This window comes from Lagenorhynchus albirostris, chromosome 3, assembly GCF_949774975.1.
Source record: "Lagenorhynchus albirostris chromosome 3, mLagAlb1.1, whole genome shotgun sequence".
Taxonomy (NCBI): domain Eukaryota; kingdom Metazoa; phylum Chordata; class Mammalia; order Artiodactyla; family Delphinidae; genus Lagenorhynchus; species Lagenorhynchus albirostris.
Genome location: NC_083097.1, coordinates 29,889,893 through 29,904,858, shown reverse-complemented (window position 1 = coordinate 29,904,858; position 14,966 = coordinate 29,889,893). Strand labels below are relative to the sequence as shown.

Here is a 14,966-nt window from a genome sequence, read left to right as displayed (position 1 = left end):
CACAGCCTGATACATAGACTTCTCAGAGCCCTCTCCACTCTGCCCTTGCGACCAGTTAGAAGGAGAAGGGTGGAGGGAAGCCTGCTTCCCTTCAGTAAAGCAACTCACTGCCTCTGCAGAGCTGAGTTCCATTAGTGGGCACTTATTTAAGCACATTGATTGATATTCCCAGAACTAATAAAAACTTTTATGGCTACCAGATTTTTAGTGCAAAAGAACAGATCCTTTATTATTGATTACTCTGCAAAAATAACCATAAAAACCAGAAGAACTTCCTAACAGAATTTGTTAGATCCGAAGCAAACTTTGCAAAGTTGGCATCTTGGTGACATTATGTAATACATAGATGTCACGAGCAATATCAAAATTGCTCGTTCTCAGCCAACAATCTCATAGTATTCTTATTTTGGTATTTTAACAAGATTTCTAGAATCTAGGAAATATCTTAACAAAAATGTTTACGGTGATCAAAATTAACCGTCCTTGTTGAATGCTACAAACAAAGATGCATTTTTTAAAAATACTTTTTCTGGGGCTTCCCTGGTGGTGCAGTTGTTGAGAATCCGCCTGCTGATGCAGGGGACGCGGGTTCGTGCCCCGGTCCGGGAGAATCCCACGTGCCGCGGAGCGGCTGGACCCGTGAGCCATGGCCGCTGAGCCTGCGCGTCCGGAGCCTGTGCTCCGCAATGGGAGAGGCCACAACAGTGAGAGGCCCATGTACCGCAAAAAAAAAAAAAAAAAAAAAAGAAAAAATACTTTTTCTCCTCTAATGTGGAAAGCTCAAGAAAAGAGTCCTTCAGGGGTTCACTGTTTCTCCCTGGGGAGTCTATACAACAAATACTTCTTTGGAAGATTAAATATCACTTCACTTTCTACACTAAGACACAATGTGCACCCTGGAGCCTCAGAAAGAACACATACCTGGTTCACTGTTTTTTTTTTTTTTGAAAAACTTTGAAATAGTAAAGTTTTACTAACGTTCCCGCCCTATCTCCAAACTCTGTCACGAACAGATTGGCAGACCACAGCCTTCTAGAATTATTATTCACAATGCAAAATTCTCCAGGAAAAGAGACAATGGCCCCCAAAGAGCTCAGATGTCAAAAGAGAATCTAAAAGTGATATTGGCATTGATCTTGAGAGGAAGATCTCACATTCTGAGGCCAGCTGTAAGAAAACTACCAAAGGCCCACCACCCAAGGTGAGCTAACTAGCTCTTCTAGCATTTACATCGCAAACCAGTCAAAGCCCATTCTAACTCCTACTGGGAAAAAGCTTGGCCTGTAGATCTTCAGCCAGAAAGGAGACCATGCTGTCTGCTTGAATGCAAGATGGCTCAAAGATATAATAGTATCAAATTTTTTTGTTGATAGCACACCACTGGTTTTATGTGACAAAATACTATTCTTTCCCAGCTAGGGTCTTTTCATTTTTGTAGTAAAAAACCAAACACACAAACAAAAAACTAGCACTACTTTGCCTCAAGTTCACAACCACCTAATGTATGATGTAATAAAATCAGAGGCGTGGCATCCATTGCCTTTGCCATATTCTATTGGTTAAAAGCAAGGTCACAGTTTCCACCACACCAAGTGAGCTGCACAGGATGATAAGGGCTTTGTCTGACCTGCACAGTCTCTAGGCCTGGCCCCCAGCTGCTGTCGAACAGTTTCCCGAGCAGAGGAACTGCTGAGTTGCACCGTGCATCCGATTCCCTCCTGCACTCCAAACTCTGATTTCTCTCGTGATGTGGGAAACTGGTTCTTGCCTGAACTATGATTTCTCATATGCTCAGGTTTCTAGATTCACAAGCTAGGAGTGATAGCTCTCGATTCCTAATTCTCTCACTAGACAGGTTTTTGGGGGTATGAAAGACAGCAGGTGTGATGCTGTATAAAGATCCTAGTCTGGGAGTCAGAGATGAGGGTTCTGGGCCTGAGGCTGCCAGTAAATTACGCTAGTAGATACTTCACTTAAATGACTGAATCTTCATAGCAAACCTACGGGACTTAATATCACCATCTTATAGATGAAGAGACTGAGTCCTAGAAAAAATAAGCCATCTGTCCAGGATTACACGGCCAGTAACTGCTGTTGGCAAAATGGGGTTTCAAACTTAGATCTGCCTATTTCCACAGCTAGTATCTTCAAGTCACATAATCTCTTTGCCCTCCCTGCCGGCTTCTTAATCTGAATAATGGGAGAAATAGATCAGAAAAGCAGTATCTATGATCTTCTTGAACTTTAATATTCTCTGCTCCATATTCTGAGCATTATCTTAGCTGTTTTATATGCATTCATCTGGTTTCTTCTAATGAATTCTAAAGTCCTTGATAATGCCTACGAAAGCTTGTGGTAAGTCATAAAAGGCTTTATCAATTTGGCCATTACGGTTATTATGGCAGGTACTCAATAATTATTTGAGATCAAATAAAAGTTTCTATTTCAGAACTTGGCTAGATCGTGGCCCAATTTGGAGAAGTTAAAAGCCTGTCTCATGCCAGCCTGATGAAGCTGCTGGATGTAAAGTTCCATTAACTCATTTTTATAAAGAAGCCAAGGGCAAAATGGAGAATTTACCTGCCCAAGAGGTCTGCTGGTCCCTGGCTTTTTGTTTCAGCTCAAACTTCCAGGCGTTTCCTGGTGAGAAGCTACTCCGTGTTTGAGTCAACCTTTCAACCCTCCCCCACTCCTCTGTTCCCACATCCTTCAGAGGCCCTGGCTTGGCTCATTCTTTTGTCCTTTGGTATTTCCTGTTGCTGGAGGTGGGAAATACCTGTTCCAGCCTTGTTCCACCAGTGGTGCCCAGATAACCAGCCGTGGGTGACTGATGACCAGGCATGGTACAGATGCAGACTCAAATCTGCATGGCGTGCAACACTGAGAGACAACTGAACCGGAAGAACCTTGGAGTTCTGAAAAGCCTGGTGCTTTCTTCTTAAAACTGCACTAACATAGACTATGTGAAATGGTAATATAATTTATAAATAATCCTACGGGTCTTTAAATGTCCAATCCATTGTCATTAAAAAAAATCTATTTTAGAAATAGTAACTGAAATCACCAGAATCTGTTGCCTTCCTTTCTGGGTAATATATACAGTTGTGAGTAGAAACTGGAAATGAAATGTATTTAAAATTTTCCAAGTTCTCCCTGTGCCTTTGCTTGTCTGTCATATGCCTGCCAGCCCACACAAACTTCAAAGTCCACTCATCTCCACCTGTGGCAGCAGCCCCATTGGGGCAAACTCTTTTAAATCTCACAATCTGGAAGAGTAAATGACTCCAACCCCTATGGGGTATAAATTAGCTATACAAAATCACACATGGGTATACCCTTAGTCTCAGCAATTGCACTTTTAGGGATGTATCCCACAGATATCCTTTACCAGGGTGAAATAACTTTTATCCCAGATTATTCATTATACCATTTGAAAAATGATATCAAAGTGTTGGAAACAACCTAAGTGTCCCATCAATGGGGAATTGCTTAAATAGAGTATGGTTCACCCATACAATGTAGCCTCGAGAGAATGAGGTGGTTCTTTATGTGCTAGTAAGGAATGGCATCCAAGGGATACTGTAAAGTGAAAAAAGCAAAGTATGAAGCGAGCTATATATACTATGGTACAATTTGTCAAAGGCAAAAATAAATAAATAAATAAATATGAATTTATTTTTATGCTGATAAAATAACTCTAAAGTCACAGAAGAAACAGATAACAAAACAATTTGGACCCCTGGGGAAGCTGGGTGGGTGTGACACTTTCATTTCATTTCATTTTTGTTCTTTTTGATTTGGGGCAACGTAGATTTACTTATTTCATAAGTAAAATAACAAAATAAATACACACACAAACATGGCCCACAATTAAAAACAAAATCTGACTGAATTTTATTTTACATCTTTTCTGCTAAATGCCTGAATCTTTCTAAAAACTCACTCTGGGTCTGGGTGGCTTGGTCCTCAATCTGCTTTAATTTGCTTTAACAATGAGTTTCCTTAATTTGGGTCATGGAGAGGGGGGACACTAGCGTGTTCAGATTTATAGTTGAGTGGATCACTTTCTGACCAAAAGGCTTTTTTTCTGGAGACAAGGAAGTGAATCTGAAAAAACTTTGAACTCAGTCGTTATAGGCTCATGTGCTGCTTCACCCAATTAGCCAGAGTTACAAGTATACCAGAGCTGAAAACTCACATTGTAAACCACTCAGCAAAGGTATGCTCTTTCCTCATCTGTCATGCTGTGGAAAGCATCCTGATGCCAGAACTTACAAAGCCCTGGCAAGTTTATTGAGTCGCAGCTTTATGCACAAGTCTACTTCATTTGCCTTAAAAAAGCAAATCTAAGACAAAAGTAAATAAATAAGAAAAAAGAAAAGAAAACAACTTGGGTCATAGGCAGTCTCTTCAAAGACTCGTAATTTCCTTCTTGATGCCTTTACCTTCACATTCATCAACACACTGAAGAGAGCAGCAAGCACATGATCTCTGGGGTTTTGCCTTTCTTGCTTTAAAAATGGAATTTCCAGTGATGCAATGTGTCTAAAAGAAGAGGCCATCTTTTCAGGGTGAGAAGGGCAGTAATTGTCCATCTCTACTCTCATTAGGGACAAATGAGCTTCATCTTACAAGATTTTGAATAGAAAGGCTCTCACTAATAGCCCACTGTTTTCTCTCTGAGAAGCAACAGCAGTTTGTGACCTGGAATCATTGCTGGAGAACTGGAGAAATCTCTTTGGGGACAAGAAGAATGAAGTTGTCCTCTCAGGAGACAGGGACTCAGTCTTGAAATTCAAAACTTAAGTGTACCTTTCAACTCTCTGCTCCTAAATTTACCTTCAACTCTTTGATTAAGATACGCAGAGGGAAAAAAGGAGTGCCTTTCCCCGACATTGACTTAATTCAGCCAGGGTATATCTTCCTTTATCTAGCCTTGGGGGTTTTATTCTTCTCTTTTTGGTTTCAAAACCACTTGAGTGCATTTTTTTTTTTTTTTTTTTTTTTTTTTTGGCTGCGTTGGGTCTTCGTTGCTGTGCATCGGCTTTTCTCTAGTTGCGGCGAGCGGGGGCTACTCTTTGTTGAGCTGCGCGGGCTTCTCATTGTGGTGGCTTCTCTTGTTGCAGAGCACGGGCTCTAGGCACGTGGGCTTCAGTAGTTGTGGCACATGAGCTCAGTAGTTGTGGCTCACCGGCTCTAGAGCGCAGGCTCAGTAGTTGTGGCTCATGGGCTTAGTTGCTCCGTGGCATGTGGGATCTTCCCGGACCAGGGCTCGAACCCGTGTCCCCTGAATTGGCAGGTGGATTCTTAACCACTGCGCCACCAGGGAAGCCCTTGAGTGCATTTTTGATTGGGTCTAGTGATGGGAATATTCTTGGTCTAGGGAATAAGCTCTGGGCCATTTTGATAGCACTGAAGCTTGACATAAAACTCATAATTTTTATCCTCGGTGAGCACAATGGCTAAAGTGTGTGCCCTGAAGTGCTCTGTGTGTTTCCACATCTCACAGCAATGATACAGCTCACCGAGCTGTCAGACCAAATACTTGGTGAATGATGGTACCCCAGCGTTCCATAAATATCAAGAACTCAACACCTGGAATGTAAAGCTTGGAAAAGACAGTGCTTAAATTCCAGTTGCCTCTTCCAAATAGCATAGGCTCTTGACAACCTTGTTTACTCTATAGCAAAAACAAAGGCCTGCAATTTTCACCCCCTGATTTATACAGAAGATGGAAGGGCAGGAGTGGCTCTGCAGAGGTGTGCCTCAGTTGTGTCCTCAAACATTGCTTAGGAAACATTGGCCACCACACCCAGAGGCAAGAAATTGACAGTCAAGAACTCAAAGCAAGAGAAGGCAGCTGCTTCATAGATTTGAGAGACTGGCTAGAATGAGTTGGGAGATCATGAGTTCAGGAAAAAGGTCCTTGCAATGGTACAGCATCATGGGCTGAAAAGAAAACCCTCATGTATCTTATTCCGTATTTTCAGCTTTAGAGGAAGACAAATTAGACTTTAAATGATAGAATTTTGGAGTTGGAGGCAGACATTAGTCCAAATGTATTTTGCTGGTGAAGAAATATGAGGTCCAGAGATTTGTCTTAAATCATAAAGGGAGCTGATGGCAGAGCTGTGTCTGTAAGCAGGACCTTTAGACTCTCAGCGCTTTCTCAGCTGTGTTCCAGACATTCACAGATACTGATCAGAATGGGGGATGAACTGGCCATGGACTTACATTGCTATAGAGGGCAATGGGAAAGCACTCTGTAAACTGTGACACAGCCACAATGGAAGATATTATTATTGCAGGTAATTGTCCTGAACACACATACTTATTTGATTACCTACTTGAAAAAGAAACAAATTTGAAATTGCCTGCTCAGTTTTCTCATTATCTGAATTAACAGGAAGAAAATAGAGCAAAATAAAATCCAGAGACAATCTTAGAACAACATTAAGCCTTCTACCCCCTACTTCAAAATAACCTTTGCCAACTCTGTTAGAAAACAGCAACATTTTCTCCAAGTTTCCAGAACCCCTCATCTTGCTTGGCTCCATTCTGATGGGGGCAACAATTAATGAACAGTAGACACCAAAATGCTGGAGAAAAGGAGAAACCAGGGAGGTGGTGAACTCTGATGGGTCCTGAGTGGTACGAACAAAAATGCACTATTGAGTATGTTACAACATTTATTGAAACCATTTTCTCAGCAACTTCCCATTTTCCTGAGACATCACTCCCTCCATTGAGCAGTCTGTGTTGTGATAACTGCTGCCTGGGGATTACTTTCTGCTTGGCTCAAGAGGCCAGGTAGGTAAGGGACAGATAATGACGGTGTCACTTACACTGAGGCTTTCATCTCTGCCTCTCAAAGCCGTTTACAACTATTAAGTCTCTTCCTACGACTCTCTTGGCTCCCTCCTCTAGCCAAGGAAATAGAAGACACTTCCAGACCTAAAGCAGGTGACTGTCTTCTCCCCTTCCCACACCCGGTCCTCCCTCACCCTTGGCTCTCAGTCCTCTGGCCGAGCAGCATCCTCAAACCCGCGTGTATTTTCACTTGACGCCCTAGCACAGATGGAAGCCAAAGACGGAGGGTTGACGGTTTCTTCAGACACTTTGCCCGCCAAGCATTTAAGGACATTATTTAAGGTTACATGGTCGTAAGTGGCAGAACTGGGATAGAATCTTGGCACAGAGGTGTTATCATTATTCCACTTTACGCATGAAGAAACAGAGGATCAGTTCCAGAAATGGGACATAAACCTAAGCTTCTGACTCCAGAATCCGTGGCTCTGATCTACTCCCCTATTCAGTCCTGGACTCTATCCCCAGGACAGGAAGCAGCTCTCTGGAGTGCTTTTGGAGACGGTGGGAGGGGGGGCTGGGATCTAATGCAAGTCGGCTAGTTGCTATTGTTGTCCCCAACAATTTTTCTATCCCTATGTCGCTTCTCCAGAGCAGGGCATTATGAATCCACTGCTTCCTAGCTCACCCTCCAGCCCAGCCCTCTGCCCAGGGAGTCTCTGTGAGTGACAGTGACTAGCTGGGCTCTGGTAACACCAGGGGAGGGGCTGCCCCGAGCTTCTGGAAGCTCCTTCTCTTTTCCAGGAAGTGTTGAAGAAACTGGAAATCTGAACCCAGAAATCTGTTCACCATTCTTTGGATTCTTGTTGTTCAACCTGGGTGGAGATGCCCTTCTCTTAGTAAGCTGAAAGGTGTCAGCATGGGGGCCACTAACTCAAGCAGTTGGCTAGTTGGGTCCAGGCAGCAGCTGATAGTTCACCGCATTAATGAACCTGTTTGGCTGAACTAAATGACTCGGCTGGATATTGTATTACATGTCCAAGGCTCAGGATACCACTACAGCATTTCTGGGAGATTATTGCTTCTAGTTATAAAGAAGGGCCCTAGAGTTAATACTGCTCTCAGAATAGACTCACTTACAGAGTAGCTTATGCAGTAGGATAACCCGATGCATTGATCGTTATTCGTTTACCCTCAAAGACAGAACCTGTCTTCGTTCAGTCTGGAGATGGTAAGGCTACCTTCCAAATCTTTATTTATGGTGAGCCTCTTGCACTGTATCTCCACTGCCGTGGCAGCCCACATCTCAAACTCAACATGTCCGAAACTGACATTATTACTTCCCCCGTCTTCTTCCTGTGTTCCACCATGACTGATGGTACCAAAGCCACTCGGTCACCCAAGCCAGAAATCAGACCATTGACCTGCAATCCACTTTCTCTGTCAACTCACATGCAATCAGCCACCAGGACCCAGGAGTGACCCTTGTTCTGAATTCTCAATTCAATCTCTCCTTTCCACCCCTCCTGTTGATGTGTCAGTGCACATCCTGAGCTAATTGGTGTAATATAACAAGAATGGACATTTCCTGAGAGGAGGGACCAAGCATTCAGAACACTGTGGTGGGTAAGAGTATGAACTTGGAGCCCAAATGGTGGATTTGAATCCCGGTCAAAATGCATCAACTGCGGGATAAGTATCTGAGCTTCGGTTTCCTCATCTATAAAATGAGCATAAAAATACCTCCCTCCCTGGCTTGTTGTGAGGATTAAATAAAGCTAACATACTAACCACACTTACAACACTGCTTGGCACCACGTAAGTGTCCACAATATATATTATACATTTTACAATAGATGAGGAAACTGAGACTTCAGAACAGGTAAACACCTTCTTTAGGATCATACGGTGATTAAGTATGACCGGCATATGAATCCAGATCTATCCTTCCTCAAAAGCCACACTTTAAAAATGTTACCACGTGGCACATCTACCACATGTGGTTGTTAATAACAAAGTAGAACGTCTAAAGTACCAACACAGAAAGACACCATATACGATATAGAACTGTATATACAATATAATCTCATTTCAAAAAATGTTACGAATTTCTCTATTACTACCTCTGAACCCCATATATTCCTTTGTCATCTCATTTTTAATCCATCTCTCCTACTAAGCCACCTGAGGTCAGAGATGCCACATTGTATAGCATAGAGCCAGATACACAACATCCAATATTTGTTAAATTGCTGAATAGCATTGAATCTTTTAAAAAAAATGTATTTATTTAGCACATAATAGATGAGTGACATTCTGTGACTTGAACATGACAAAGGATTTTTCTTTCTTTCAGGGAGATGTCTGAGGTCCCTCTGACACAACTGACCACAGTATGAAGTAGAAAGTGCTTCCCGGAGGAAGAAAGACAGTGACCACTCTTCTCAGTGTGTTTTTTGTCAGACAGCTTGTCTGCTATAGCCCTGGAAGACACTTCATCAAATGCTTTAATGATGAACTATCTTAAAGGGACTTAGCACTTACCACTGCCTTCTTTCAAGTTGCTAGCCTGCTCCCGTTACATGGGCTTTGCAGCCTGGCACTTTCAGACTTTGACATGGCTTAGAAATGACATTAGAAATGTCATTGCATAGAAATGACATCACATTGCACATGTGGTTCTATGCCTGTGTTTGTAGAGGGATTGGTAGTGAAATATCTACAATTCCCTACTTTTTTTGAATATATGGATTCAACATGTCTCTACTCCTCCTCTGTATTTCTAGCTTCTATTTCCACACACGAAATGCATATTTATTTTATTTCAAAAAGATGAAAGAAAACAGACTGAACAAAAAATTCACCCCACTATGTAGATTTTCCCAGTCTTTTTTAGTAAAAGTGATTAAAACCTAAGAATTTGAAAACGAAGTAATTGGGACTTCCTTGGCGGTCCAGTGGTTAAGATTTCACCTTTCAGTGCAGGGGACATCGGTTTGATCCCTGGTCGGGGAACTAAGATCCCACAGGCCGCAGGGCAACTAAGCCTGCGTGCTCTAGAGCCCACACGCCACAACTAAAAAGAAGCCCATGCACCACAACGAAGATCATGCATGCCACAACTAAGACCCGATGCAGCCTAAATAAATAAATAAATTTTAAAATAAATAAATAAAAATTAAAAAAGAAAATCAAGTAATAGCGATAGTTCTTTCTTGTCATTTCATCTTTGGAGAAAATAACTCTTTTCTTCTTCCTTCCTAGCATCTTTCCAGTTTTTCCTTGTGCTGCAGCAAATAAATTTGAGAGTTGATGTCCCAGACATGTCCTTTTCCTATCATTTCTTTTAGGGTTGATGTAGACATGGTACCCAGTGGCAAGCTAAATGAGCCTTTGTCTTCACTGGGCCCTCAGTGGAAGAGGCACCAAGAGATAGCTGAAGGCTTCTTCCTTCTCTCCTAAATCTGTTTGCTACTAAGTTGCGATTCCAAGTCTTTGGTGTAGACTCAGTGGTCTGACTGTCAATGAGACCTCTTTATTTGTTTCTTTGTTAGTGCCTTCTTCTTGTTACTTCTACCTCCTCAGTTTCCATTAGTAAAGCCAACCCTGAGGGCATCCTGCCAAGTTATCTACCCCAGCTCAGCCAACTCATCACAATTCTCACAAATCTTAGGGAAAGTCCTCTTTGGGCTAGGAAATGATCCCAGAACTCATAGAGAAAATGGACTCTTAAATCCTGCCACTATCTTCCTTCTATCAGAGATGTTATTTCTTTGTAATCACTTAAGAACTTCCTTCCCCATTGATCTGATTTCCATGTTCAGGTTTTATCACTTTCCATTTCTGTGTTCTTCACCTGAAACATTTCTGTCCCAGAAATGGAACTCTTGTGTTTAGAACACCATTTTGAATCAATGTTTCTGCATCTTTTCCAAACATACTCCAGTATCACTGAGCTCTATTATTATACGTATAGGGTCGCAAAATAAATGGGTATTTGTTAAATGAAAGAGGAATGCAGCTTAATCATTTGTAGGAGAATTATACGTTTTCTGCTGAGTTTAACTGAGTAAATCATGTAGCAAAATGACAAAGCTATGTGAATGCATGTAGCATTGCTTGGTAATTGGCCTCTACCAAGACATGGCAGCATTTCTCTTCCTGGCAACTCTCACAAGATGTCAGCTAGTCAGGAGAGCACTGAGCTGGGATGGCAGAGTGGTTAAGAGAATGGCCTCTGGCACTAGACAGCCTGAGTTTGACTTTCACCTCTAGCATTTACTAGCTGCGTGACTTTGGGCAAGTTGCTTGATCTTTCCGTGCTCAGTCTCCTTAACTATGAAATGAGGATCAGAGTAATCATACCTACCCACTGCCTTCATAAGGTTGTTTAAGGATTAAGTGAGCTAATATAAGCAAAACACCTAGGAAGTAGCTGGAATAGTGCTGTCTAATCGCTCACAATTATTATTACACAGCTATTACTTGGCTTGACAACGACTGTAATTCAAAGAAAAAAACCGAGATGAGAATACTGTATTTTATATCAACTTCCAAGACAATGATACAGCACTGAAATACTTCTTCTGGGAAGATATTCAAACCTGGAGACCTAAAGGAAGCCATTACTTCTCTGAGTCAATCAGGAAACTTTCTTTTTGAACATCTCTGGAATTAATTGAAGAGTCATTAATCACCAACAATTACTAAAAGGAGCCAAAGATGTTGAAATGGAATATATCTAAAGTCTTGTGACAAACTACTCTTCTGCTATATTCTTATTTGTCTGCAATCTAAGAATCCTATTTTTGGAGATAAAGTTATAATTACATTTACATGCTACAGAATTTTCTTGGTTTTTATTGTCATTACCTCTTATATTTGATGGTGATCTTGGCAAACTCCAAGGTAGAGATTAAAGCCTTCTTTTGGTGGCAGATTAGTAGAAATTTAAGTTATAGCGTTTTTTACAGCATGACATTGGCTTATCTGTTTACCAGCCTAAGGATTTCTATATTGGTTCAAAAATTCTGAGTAAGTAGGTTTTTCAGCTATATTTTAAAGGAAGATTAATGCTACCTACAAGTAGCAGATATAATTGCTAATTATAATGAACGATAATTTCAGATACCAATAAATCAAACAAAACAATAATGTTTTATTTGTACAGATTGCTGTCAACAATGCCAAATTAGTAAGAGACTGAAATGTTTCAAAAAAGGTTTATCTATTTATGGCAGACACTTAGAGGCAATGAATGAGGGATCTGTGTTTACATTTCCCCTAATTTACCTTTCCCAGTCACTGGACGAGACCGTGTACAAACAGAAAAGATTCGGCCTCTATGTCTGTGTTGATATTCAGCTGCAAGTCAGCACCAGTTAGAATATAATTACTGTTAGGGACCTGTGTCTCATTCTGGGTATACCAATAGTGTACATTAGTTTTAAGTGAAAGTGACATTGCATAATGATCACATCTTGGCCAAATCTAGAGCACTTGCTTGTTTCTATTGTTACTTAACTGCTCAGGTCTTAAGATTAAATTATCCTCTTTTATCCTTACATGAGATGGAGAAACATTTGATTTATTTCCCTTCTTCACACAATCAATTGATTTGCATAATGCCTAATGAGATTCTTTCAGATTCCCACGTGTTTTACCACATGTTGCTACAAATGTGCCAACAGACTGTCATTTAAAGGAAAAAAAGAATCTTCAAATTCAGAGGAAAGCCTGGGCTATCCTTTTGAATACCTACAATCAGTTCATCTGATAATATTCCCAGGCAGTCAGATGCCCCCGAGAAACAAGATCTAGTTGTGTTTTTTTTTTTTGCTTGTTATCAAATGACTTACCCACAATGACTGCAGTGACAGTAAGCAGCACAAAAGCATTCCGAAACAGGTAACTTTTAACATCTTCCTTTGTGATGTTCTGCACTTTCTTCTTGGCCAAGAGTGTGCGTTTACGGACCCCTTGCTGGAATCTCTCCATCCTGCCTCCCATCCTGGCCTCTTCTCCATTGCTTTTAGTCATGTTTTACTTCCGCAGAGTGTCTCTTCTTTGAACTTCAATGTCACGGAATCAGCCCCAGAAAGCCAGTCCTCTTTGGTGTTCAAGAACACAACTAGACGAGAGAGAAAGAGACAAGAATTACAGCCTCCAGGGGTGAGAAATCAGGGCTGCCCGACACCAGGGGAAGCTGTTGGCAAACTGCATAATCTCAGTAGGAATCAAGGGCTGGAGAGTGGCAATGCCAGATCTCAAGGCTAGAATGTACATATTTCCTGGACCACGTGTGAGACATGTGCATAAATCCAGAATATAGGAGCAGGTACTTGTGTTACATTTTTAAACATTTGTCCTTCCCTCTCCAGTAAAGCTATAAAAGGGTTCATCGGAGCTGGGTGTGACTGAGCACCGTTACCCCCACCCGACCCCCCAGAACCTAGCCAAGTACTTTGCACAATGTTCGCCCTCAATAAATGTCCAATTGAATTAAACGCACAGGAAACGCTCAGTAATTATACTTAATGGCTCATGTTGTATACATGGCAAAGGCATAACCAGGTCAATGAAATGAATTAAGATACTGAGATTTCACAGTCAGAGGTTGCTGTTATATATAATAAAGTAACTACTTTATGCATTAAGAAAAAACCCACGATAATATCAACTAGTAAATATGCTTATGAAAAGAACACAAGTACCCACAGGCCCTGGGAAATACATTTGACCCTTTCACGTGGTAACTTTTTCTTTTTTTTCATAAAATAAGCTAAGTGCACTGGGCACGTTTATAAATTATCTGAAATCATAATTCATCTTCATTTTGGTCCCAAGTAGAAGTACAAAGTAGCATTTGTCTTTGTGGCAAACATGCTGGCGTCTTCTGAGGAAACTATCACCCACTTCTCAGTATTTTAAAATTTAGGATTTCTAGAATAGATGAGGAGATTAATTCAATTTTCATTCCAAACGTTACAGCGTGTGGTTCTAGTTTCTTTAAAGTGCTCCTAGGTTATTCAAATATATCTAAGTAAATCTCTCCTTGGTGGAAATCAGCTGTTTTGAAAGATCAAGGGATTCCTCCTGCTGTTTTACAAGATTTCTAATCCGTAACCTTTCCCATGATAAATCCAAGTAAAAAATCAAGTCGTGCCTGTGGACGTGTGTATCTGGCAACGCGAAAAGCCAGTGTGTGCGTCCGTGTAGGAGGTAGCTAGAAAGCAAGAGACTCCTCGGAAGCTTTTGGCAAATCCAGGTGCGGAAAAAAAGACTAGTCTTAACAGTTTTGACTTTTAAATAAAATTGCAGGCTGGGGTCAGTGATAATAAGACGTACAGCTCGCTCAAGACTTCACAGCAGATTAAAAGTTTAGGGAGAAGTGAAGAAGAGGAGACGCGAGAGACCAAATTTTTTTCTCTCCTACTAATCTCTGATTCCCTTTACCAGTCACTTTAAAACAGACCAGCTCAGCCTTGATTCTTTTCTAGAGCTCGAACCACAATCTGCCCCCCATCCACCCTGAATGACTCAACTCCAGATTAAGAGAGGACACGGCGTAAATAGACACCACACGCTCAATGCATTAAATTACTAACATGGACTTTATCTACCAAAATGGCTAGCTTTTACTCTCGCTACTCCTCTGCTCGGGAAACAAAATACACTGGCAGAGAAATGGAACGAGAAATGTAGCCCAGCAGGAATACAGGACGTCAGACTTACCTTTTCTGATTTTGTAACGGGTGGAAGATACCCCAGGCAATGACAAGGTGAATCCCCAGCAGGTACAGCGGAGCAACAAAACGCAGCGAGCAAGGCGTGCATGTGCTCTGAAACTGCAAATTACTATCAGGGCAACTTAAGAAAAGGGGCGGAGTCTGTGCCCGGGAAAGGGGGAGTGGGGAAAAATGAAAACACCACAGGGAAGGAGGGGGGAAAGCCGAGGTTTCTGGAATATTGATTAATCTTGGCGCACCAGAAGCATGCTTGCTGGCTTTGTTTTGCTCCTTAGACCACTTTTCCAGCTTTGTCAGTTCACTTTCATTAGAAATGCAAAACCGGGACCAGGAAGAATTGAAGAATAAAGCGCACACAACACTCAGAAAGCTTGAAGTCTTGATTAGAACGTTTCAAAGAAGACTTTTCTG

General features: G+C 41.4%; 1 protein-coding gene across 1 annotated transcript in view; it reads right to left on the bottom strand.

Annotated features, from left to right (window-relative positions):
- SLC1A3 (solute carrier family 1 member 3) overlaps positions 1 to 14,655 on the bottom strand; it is a 74,585-nt gene extending 59,930 nt beyond the window's left edge. The window contains exons 1-2 of the mRNA XM_060146030.1: positions 14,542 to 14,655; positions 12,666 to 12,937 (exon numbers count right to left, since the gene is read on the bottom strand). Coding sequence (XP_060002013.1) covers positions 12,666 to 12,846 — 181 coding nt within the window. The 5' untranslated portion in view covers positions 12,847 to 12,937; positions 14,542 to 14,655. The remainder of the gene's footprint in view (positions 1 to 12,665; positions 12,938 to 14,541) is intronic.
- Positions 14,656 to 14,966: the final 311 nt, after the last annotated feature.